The 10283-nt window shown below is 35.7% G+C and overlaps 1 protein-coding gene across 1 annotated transcript; it reads left to right on the forward strand.

Annotated features, from left to right (window-relative positions):
- The first annotated feature begins 6704 nt into the window (after positions 1-6704).
- Positions 6705-9801, forward strand: LOC125470255 (UDP-glucose iridoid glucosyltransferase-like). Its single transcript, XM_048569070.1, has 2 exons — positions 6705-8098; positions 8224-9801. The coding sequence occupies exons 1-2, from the start codon at positions 7624-7626 to the stop codon at positions 9096-9098; spliced, it is 1350 nt and encodes a 449-aa protein (XP_048425027.1). The 5' UTR covers positions 6705-7623; the 3' UTR covers positions 9099-9801.
- The last annotated feature ends 482 nt before the right edge of the window (positions 9802-10283 follow it).

Below are 10283 nucleotides of genomic sequence, written 5' to 3' on the forward strand. Positions count from 1 at the left end.
TTAATTCATTTTCGCAAAACCCTCACTACTACAAAAAAACATTTTTCTCAACGAAATAAGTTTGTTGCGCAAAGTATGATTTCGTCATTCAAAACCTTGCAAGACGAAACTTTTGTCGTGCATGGTTCATCGCACAAAGCTCGTGACAATAGAGTTTGCGCGACGAAAATTAATCTTCGATGCGTGAAGGTACTTTATGTGATGAAATATTTCGTCGCGCCAAGATTTTTGGTTTTGTATTTTTTAATTAAATTAAATTAATTTAATATTTGCACAACGAAATTACTTTTTTTATTATTTCTTTTATTTTAATTCAATTATATTAATTGTTTGCGCGGCAAATTATTTGGTAGCGCAAGATTTTTCGAATTTTTATTTTTTAATTTTATTTAATTGTATGACTTTATTTTTTTAATTACTTTGATTTAAATTGATATATTCAAAATAAAATTACATATGAAAAATAGTGAGCAAATTATCTAATATATATATATATATATAATATATTTAAAATGTACACATAATTTAACAAAGTACAGTAATAAAATCCTAATACAAGTCTTTTGTGGTGGTAGTGGCGGGGGATATGGTCCGATAGCGTCCAAATCCTCAACTTTCGCCATCAAAGTCTCAATGATTCCTTACGAACAAAACATACATGAGCAAATAACCAAAAAAAAAACATGAAATAATACCAAAAAGTCGGCATAATCTCCCCTAAAATTGGCATGCCCCAAATCCTACCCCAAACTCCACCCCACACCAAACCCAATTAATTAACTCCAAAAACACATATTAATGAAACAAAAAAATTTGGGGAGAATATACCTTTTGGCAAGAATAAGAGTGAGTCAAAATGAGAAAGAGGAGTGAGTGTGAGAGAGTTAAGAGGAGATAGTGAGAGAGAGAGAGATGAGATAGTAAGTGAGAGTGAGAGAGAGAGAAGAGAGAGAGAAGAGAGAGAGAGAAGAGAGATTAAGTGAGAGAAGTAAGTGTGAGAGAGAGGGTTGGATTTGGGGAGAGGGAAAGAGATGAGAGGTAAGAGAATAGAGAAAGACATTGAGAAAACTATGGATGAGTTATTTTGGTTTTAAAAATCGTAACACTTTGCGCGACAAAATATTGGTTGCGTAAAGTCTTTAAAATAAATTTCCCACATCCCATTTTGGTGCCCGCCCAAATTTTTAGGGTTTTGTGCGACGAAATGTTGGTCGCACAAAGTTTTGCGCAACGAAAGTTCGTTGTGCAAAGTCTTAAAAAAAAATCCCTCACCGTGATGAAATATAGGTTTGCCATGCAATAATTTTATTTTTATTTTTATAAATAATAAAAAAGAAAATAATTTTATCTTACAATTTAAAATATAAATAAATTAAAATAAATAGGGCTTAGGAGACCAAATGTTGATTCGTCGCACAAAGAAAATAATATAGTTTAACAATATAAAATATAAAATTAAACAAAAAAAATAATTAAATAGGGTTTAGGCGACGAAATATTGATATTCGTTGCGCAAAGTTTTTTAAAAATAATAAAAACTTATGAAAATAACTATATTTTAAAATTTATAATATAAAATTAATTAAAAAATAAAATAAATTGGTTTAGGCGACAAAATATTTGGATTTCGTCGTGTAAAGGTTTTAATAAAATAATTTTTTATTTTTGTAAAGGCTTTGTACAACGAAGTTTAAAATTTTGTCGCGCAAAGTAACTTTATGCGACAATGTTTGTTTCGCAGTGCAAAATTTCGTCGTGCAAGACATTGCGCAACGAAGTTCAAAATTTCGTCTCTCAAAGTGACTTTGTGCGATGATGTGTGTTTCGTCATGCAAAATTTCATTGTGCAAGGTGTTTCATTTATTAGTGCCCTTCGGTCAAAGTTCTGCTAATAAATTAACAACTTACACTTAGGGTAATGCTAAGGAAACTAAAATTTTAAACTGTATTTTGTAAACTAGATGATGTGGTTGTTGATGATTGAATTATTACTTAAGTGTTGATTAGCATACTTATAATGACACACCCCGACCCCAATCGAGGCATGTTGGCAATCACGTGAGGGTGACATAGCCATGTGCGGAAGTGAATGTGATATGAAAATACGAATAAATAAAAACTTGCTAACTAATTACACTAGATTAACATATCAATGCCAGTGAAAATGTTTAGAGTAAAGGACACACATAACCAGAGCGTAGGTGTCAGAATGCAGTCCCGAAGTTTAATTACTAATTATACGGATCACAAAAGAAACCCTACACTGGTGAATGTTTGTCAGAATTGCCGTGAAGTCCTCGTGAGCCACCAACACGAACTTCTATCTAGATACTGGAGGGGTGTAAAATAGAAAGTGTGAGTGGGCAAAAACAAAACTTTCAAAACCATTTATCTTTTCAAATGTAATAACCCCTCACTTTAAAATCCGTATAAGTTTCACAGAAAATAATACTATAAACATATATGAAAACTATGCTCGAGAATAACTAAACCATGTGTATGCCATGACAATCATCTCAACCATGAATAAGTAAGCCAGGTGAATTGCACTAATATAAAGTGACATATCAGCTGGAGTCACCTAATGTGACCAGTACGGCTAAATCTATAACTCAACAATCAAATCAAATCCTGCACACGAGTCAGAACCACCTATGTGGTCTGTACGACATGCTAGGTGTAAATAAGTACGCTCAAGTGCTACGATCACATGAAGGTTATGCGAAAGTATCTCAAGTCACCTACGATTCGGAACCACCTAATGTGGTCAGTACGATAGGCTGACACCTACCTTAGATCCAAGGTGAGCGTATGGTGTGGAAGGTGAACGATCACGTGAAGGCTAGGCCCTACCCTCGGGCGGAGCATTAACACCAGGGTGTAGGATATAAATCACTGAAAGCAACTCATCATAATCATACACACTACCATCACAACCATCGTTATATACTCACCTGAAGCTTACATGAGCGTCCACAACGTCAAGCAGTAATATGCACAGCTGTATTAAAGCATATTCTAATATGTAATGCATACGACATATATATATAACCCAAAAGCCCACTCATTGGTATGTAGCTAGGTCGTAACCCCCAAGTCTTGCCTGGCTGCGCTCATCCTCTGGAAACGTCTCACCTATATGTGAAATAACTATTTTAATGTTATTTTTAAGCACATAACCATTACTATGAAATAACTTCTCATACGTTGCTCAATTGGGTTGTTTGAATATACTATCGTGGACTACTCAACACCCTGAGTATCCTTATATTTTTAGAATAATTTTTCAACGTCCCACGTGTCGCCACGCGTCGGCCAAGGCACGGCCATACGTACTGGCCACACGCAGTCACGTGCCTGGCACACTGACGGTAACCCTAACGTCGTTAAGGAATATGCCGTTAAATAATAAGATATTCCGTTAAATATACCTGACGCTGTTAAGAATATTTCGTCAAAGGTGACAGAATATGCTCTGTCTTCTCCGGTGGTTCGTCGGATTCCGTCGCCGACCATCGTCTACGTTGTCGGAAACTGGAAAATTCTGAAACCTTGATATCTTTTTCGTTTTTCAACCAAATTTCATGAAAATTATACGAAAATGAAGCTCTAAACGAGTAGAACATGTTCTCACTTGTTTAGAGTCCTAAATCCAACTGTTCTAAAACCCGAGTGTTCCAAGTCAAAATTGCTCTAAAATTGTTCCAAAGTGCTAGTGGAGCAAGAATAGTACCTTATTAAGTCCCAAAACTAGCTAAAACCTTCATGATCACGTCGGAGAAAATTACACCCCTCGTCGAAGCTTATGGAGTCTCTGGTTTTTGAAGTCAAACCAGTTAACAAAAGGTATCACCATGTTCTAGGTTTCAAGAAGAGTAAGAATCTGGACACACCAAGTTTGATCCATAGAGTTTTGGTTTAGTTTGAGGGTGAATGCTCTCGGTTGTACGGATGGGGAAGAAAATTTGAGAAAGAGAGAGAGGATGCAGGTTGCACTTGTGCATGTGTGTGTGGCCACGAGTTGGCCATATTCAAATGGCCTCAAGCCCTCATTGGGCTGCATGCTTTGGATTTATGCAATTAAACCCAACCCAATTCCTTTATTCCTTTACAACATCTCCACTACATACCTGACTCGGCCTTAATTTGCATCCACGTTCTCATAACGTCGAATACCACTTACTCACGTCGATGGAAAAATGATTGAAAACTATATACATACATCCACGTTACAAGGCCCACAAGGGTAAAATAGTCATTTTAGCACACTCGAGGATAAAATATATTATAATTCAGGACAGGTCGTCACATATAACCTTGTCACTGATATTATTAAACTCAGTGAATTCAATAAAAATTTTACAAACTCTAACTCTCATATAAGTTGTAAAATATAGAGGAAAACAAAAGAGAATTAAAGAAATTTGAGACTTATTTGTTGAATAGATTTCGAATTTTGGCAAAATGTATGGAGTTTCAAAAAGAAAAGGGGAATAGCTCCACAATCTAGTTGCACTATGAAAGAGGATGGTTTCTTAATTTTTATAACAAAAACTGAACGATTACTCTTCAAAGAAGATTGTTTCTTAATTAAATTCAATTGAGAGATGGGCTGCTGGGGTTCTATTTGGAACATGGAAAGCAAGACTTCAAGCAAAAGAACGATGCGTAATTTCTTAATATATATATATATATATACATTTTTTTAAAAGTCAGGATGGGTCCCAGCAACCCTCGTCTCATGGTGCCTCCGCCAGTGAATACTTATCATTTCTTTCTTTTTTATTTTTATTTTTATTTTTTAAAAACATCAACGTGGGAATTTTCTTGTAACAAAAAAAAAAAAAAAAAAAAGTTACACCTAATTTGAAGAACATAAACCTAACCTCTTATGATACAAGAAAAAATGTTAAAAAAAAAAAACATAAAAAAGAAGGAAGACATAAATCTTACCCCTCTAAAAGAAAAAAAAATTAAAATATAAAAAAAAGGAAACATTAAACCTAACCCATCTAAATCAGAATTTAAAGATCAAATAGATCGAGCAACATTACAAGATGATTGCACTAGGAAAAGGTCAAAATCAATTATTGTCGGCAATATATGTGTAGGAATGCATGGATACATTAATAGGAAAATGTCAATAGTTTGTTGGTCTTTCATCTTTAACACTTGTAAACATGTTTTTTTTATGAGGAATGCTTGTGTAGTTTCATTATCGCTTATTGCATATCCAAGATTTCACTTTTGTGAGGCCAAATTGAAAGACAACCTTTGATGGGACAACGAATTCTAAACTGTACATAACCTTAACATAAAAATTGAGCAAGGGGATTGATCAGTTCTCGTTTCCCCATATCGCTAGACTTGACTTCATAATCGGATATCAAATTATCAAACTTAATGTGCATAAAATATATGAACAGTGAAGAGAATGTTGTAATGTTGTATACTAGTACAAAATTATGCACAGGAACTGGGGTTAACTGTCTTTATCATAATTAAAAACCTTAATTAAAAACCCTTTTGGAGTTGGGTTACTGCAGCAATTGAAAGCTGCCACCCCACCATTCCATCTGGGCTTCATTTTCATTACCAATATCGCAAGAACATTAAATTATGAAGGTGCAAGGTGCATGTGAGCAGAGTAATGGTGGAGATGTTAAAAATGGTCCCGGTCTGACTGTGAGCAGTGCATAACGACAGAAGGAACCCAATCTTTCATGCAATTTATTCAGCTCAAGATGATTTTGCACGAATTCCATTTGACCGAGATGATTGACCATAAATTTGGCGCGTGAATTTGTTCTTATGAAAACCATTATTATATTAAATTCATTCGCATTTTTATTATGTCTGATTATGATTCATGCAAAATTCAGATTTTTTTTAGGTCATGATTTTGCCAATTCGCAAATGAAAGTGAGAAATGAAAACGATCACTTGTTAATTTTTTTTTTATTATTATCGGCTCATTTATATGATCTTTAATACAAAAAAATTTGATTCATTTATCTTCAAAAGAATTATAAACGGTGAGACGAGTTATAATAAGTACAAGAAATTATGCAGGAGATTAAAAGTTAACCTTTTTTTTTATGAAAGAAAATGACCTCCAACATTTGCAATAGGCAGGAAATTTGTGGAATTTTAGGGAAGGAAGGTGTGTGCTATTATTTGGGGCTTGAATTTATGAAAGGAGATTGATTTCTACGGTCCTTTTTTCACAAAAAAAAAAAAAAAAAAAGAGAGAAAAAAAAAAGGAGATTGAAAATCACTATTTTGTTACAAAATTGAGCTCGAAAAGCAGGGCTCATGCAAAAGATGTGATTTAACTGATGGTTATAATTGAGCTCAGAAATTACTTCTCTTCACGATTTTGAGTTATTTATGGATAAAAAAAAATTGGATATATATGTAGGTGGCTTGTTGAAATAATATTTTAATTTTTGGTGGTGTTTAGCATTTTTTTAGTTAAAATGGTAAATACAAAATAATGAGACATTCCAGGTGTCATTGTGTAAGCAAGCACCATTTCTCCATTTCAAAAACCACATGTTTCCTTAAAAAGGTAAAACAATTGTTCAACAATTATTATTTTTATTTTTTTGAGAATAATTGTTCAACAATTAATTAAGTTAAGGTATTAAACTTTTTTATGCTCAGAAAAGGGTATTAAACTATAGGTATCGAAGGAATACTAATTCAACAAGGACAAGCAATGAAGCAACTTATCGTAATGTCTCCAAGTTAAAATATGTTAAAAAAATCCACCAACCAATGCTAGGAATCACATGCATATCTCCAAAAGGAAAGTTCTATAGAAAAGACAATTCTACTAATTATGTATGAAATGTGCATGTTAAAAAATTGTTATATTATTAGTGAGAAACTTTACTACTTACATATTCGAACGTAGTCTAATATTTTAGTAGATATATAGTGTGTTAGATTTGTAACCATGCAACCTAAGATCCAAAACTTTCCCCTCCTCTAAACTAATGTAACAATTTTGAATTATTTTCTCCTCTAAATAATAATAAATTTGAAAAAAAAAAAAAATCGCCTATATAAGCTCGTGTACACCATCATGATATTCTGTACCAATAATTTAATATAATTTAAGGAAGTTAAAAGTCGTGGCATCGTATAATTCATTTGTGATCCTAGGATGAGAAAATTTTAGTTGTGACATGAATACAAATGGTACACCACGTGTTTTAATAAGAATGGTGAAAAATTTTATTTTTTAAGTTATTAACATTTTAGCACACATATCCCACCATTTGCATAGTGACACGTGGTGTACCACCCTGTGTACCGGTAAAAATCTCTCTGCCGGGATGGTACATTGGGGATGTTAGCAAGCCCTCACATTATTCACCAACAACAAAAACACGTTTATGGCCTGCAAAATAATTTCTCTGCATTTCTTATGAAATAAATTAAAGAAGCGTTAAGAGCCATTTCCAGGGTTAATGTATGTACTCTCCTCTATAAAAGCTCCAAGGGTTTCAATGAAGCAATCAAAGATATAGAATTCCAATTACTGTAACGTTTAGTGTGTGTGTGTGTGTGTGTGCGCGTGTCTCCAAGAGAGAAGTGAAAGAGGGAAGGAGGGAGATGGAAAAGGAAACACAGAGTAACAGGTTGGTCTTATTCCCATGTCCATTACAAGGTCACATAAGTCCAATGCTTCAGCTGGGTTCCTTCCTTCACTCAAAGGGCTTTTCCATCACTGTTATTCACACCCAATTCAACTCCCCTAACCCTTCAAACCACCTGGATTTCACCTTCTTTCCAATACAAGATGGCTTGACTGGTGAAGAGATCTCATCTGGGAATTTAGTAGCCATTCTGCTGGCTATAAATGCTAACTGCAAAGTGAGTTTCCGACAACGCTTGGCTCAAGTTAAGGAACAGGAACCCGAGAACAAAATCACATGCGTTATCCATGATGACCTTATGTACTTCACTAAAGCTGTAGCTAAGGATCTAAACATCCCAAACATCATGCTACGAACTACCAGCGTTACAAATTTTCTAGCTCGTACTGCTGTCCTACAACTTCGTTCAAAAGGTCACATCCCATTCCCAGGTATGTGCCATATATTTACTAATCAGAATACAGTTACTATTTCTATCATTCTGCAAAAGCTATTCTATCCCACATATTCGTTTTTCTTACTTATAACTAAGAACACAACACCGTTGGCTTTGCAGACTCTCAGTCACTGAGTCCGGTGCCCGGGTTTCATCCCCTTAGGTTGAAAGATCTACCCACCACCAACTTTGACACATTCGAAAAGTACTCAGAACTAGTCGTTAATGCATGCGATGTTAGGACGGCTTCAGCAATCGTTTGGAACACCACTGATTGTCTCGAACAATCATCACTAGCACAGATCCAGCAACAATGCCCAGTTCCAATGTTTTCCATAGGTCCTTCTCACAAGATTGAAGCAGCAGCTTCTAGTAGCTTACTAGAAGTGGACACCAGCTGCATTGCGTGGCTCGACAAGCAATCTAACAACTCGGTTATCTATGTAAGCTTGGGAAGTGTGGCATCCATCAGTGAGAAAGAGCTCACCGAAATGGCTTGGGGATTGGCTAACAGCAAGCAGCCTTTCTTATGGGTGATAAGACCTGGCTCAGTAAGTGGTTCAGATGGGATTGAGCAATTGCCTCAAGGTTTCATAGAAGCTATTGGAGAACGCGGTTACATTGTAAAATGGGCACCCCAGAGGGAAGTTTTGTCCCATCGTGCGGTCGGAGGGTTTTGGAGCCACTGTGGTTGGAACTCAACGCTAGAGAGTTTGTCCGAAGGGATTCCAATGATATGCCTGCCGTCTTTTGGCGATCAGAAGGTGCATTCAAGGTATGTTAGCCAAGTATGGAAAGTAGGGCTACATTTAGACAACGAGTTAGAGAGAGGAGAGATTGAGAGAGCTGTCAGGAAACTGATGGTAGATGCTGATGGGGAGGTGATGAGGGTTAGGGCCAAGGATTTGAAGGAGAAAATAGACGTTTCTTTAAGGAATGGTGGTTCTTCCTACAAATTCTTGAATAAGCTTGTAGAACTTATCATGTCACTTTAATTATGTGTTTTTTACCATAACCTTAAATAAAGTTTCCTGCAGATGGATGCAAGAAAGAATTTCTTTGAGTCCACCTCAACTTTGAATAAAGTGTCCTATTGTTATGCGTTAGTTGGTAACACAAATCCAGAACTTTAAGGAATAGAGCATGTTGATATGATTCCGAATCCGAACCAATCAAGAAACTTTTTTTTGTCGCCAGATATACACAACATTGTGTCTGTATATATTCCTTGTCACTTTATTATATAGTCATAGACACAATTGTATACATCCCTACTTGTAAGGTTATACATCCCTACTTGTAAGGATTGCAAAGTTATACCAGGAGAGAGCTTGTCTAATCAACATTGCTTGTTGGTGATGAATGTACATATCAAAAGAGAGAGAAAAAAGAACAAGACTTGGAAGTGCCCAAGGACTAGATGGTGGAATCTAAAAGGAGAAAAACAAGTCATTTTCAAAGAGAAAGTAATCACCCAATGCGTGTGGGATAGGGAGGGGGAAGCTAGCCAAAGGTGGGATTTCATGGCTAGTTGTATCCGAAAAGTAGCAAAAGAGGTATTAGGAGAGTCCAAGGGCTTTGCTCCACACCAAAAGGAATCTTGGTGGTGGAATGAGGAGGTACAAACAAAGGTGAAGGCTAAGAAGGAATGTTGTAAAGCCTTATACAAGGATAAGATCGATGAAATGGTGAAAGGTATAGAATAGCGAAGTAGGAGGCGAAGAAAGCTGTGAGAGAAGCTAAGCTAGCGGCTTACGACGATATGTATAAGCAACTAGATACCAAAGAAGGAGAGTTGGATATCTATAAACTAGCTAGAGCAAGGGAAAAGAAGACAAGGGACCTAAACCAAGTAAGGTGCATCAAGGATGAGGATGGAAATGTTCTTGCTACATAGAACGTGGTCAAAGACAGATGGAGAGGTTATTTTCATAATCTTTTCAATGAAGGACGTGAAAGGAGTACTTTTTTGGGGGAGTTGAGTAACTCAGAAGAGTGTAGAAACTACTCCTTTTACCGCTAAATCAGGAAGGAAGAAATGGTTGTAGCTTTGAAAAAGATGAAGCATAGAAAAGCAGTGGGCCCAGATGATATACCGATCAAAGTGTGGAAAGTCTTGGGAGAGACGGGTATAGCATGGCTCACAAACCTTTTCAATAGGATTTTGAAAATGAAGAAGA

Source organism: the organism of the source record quoted next, unplaced genomic scaffold (genome assembly GCF_019419815.1).
Source record: "Pyrus x bretschneideri cultivar Hongxiangsu unplaced genomic scaffold, Pyrus_bretschneideri_v1 Contig5, whole genome shotgun sequence".
Taxonomy (NCBI): Eukaryota; Viridiplantae; Streptophyta; class Magnoliopsida; order Rosales; family Rosaceae; genus Pyrus; species Pyrus x bretschneideri.

Coding starts and splice junctions, on each gene's coding strand:
- LOC125470255 (XM_048569070.1), top strand. CDS start 7,624: ATGGAAAAGGAAACACAGAGTAACAGGTTGGTCTTATTCCCATGTCCA. Junction 8,099..8,223: donor AGGTCACATCCCATTCCCAG/GTATGTGCCATA, acceptor TTGGCTTTGCAG/ACTCTCAGTCACTGAGTCCG.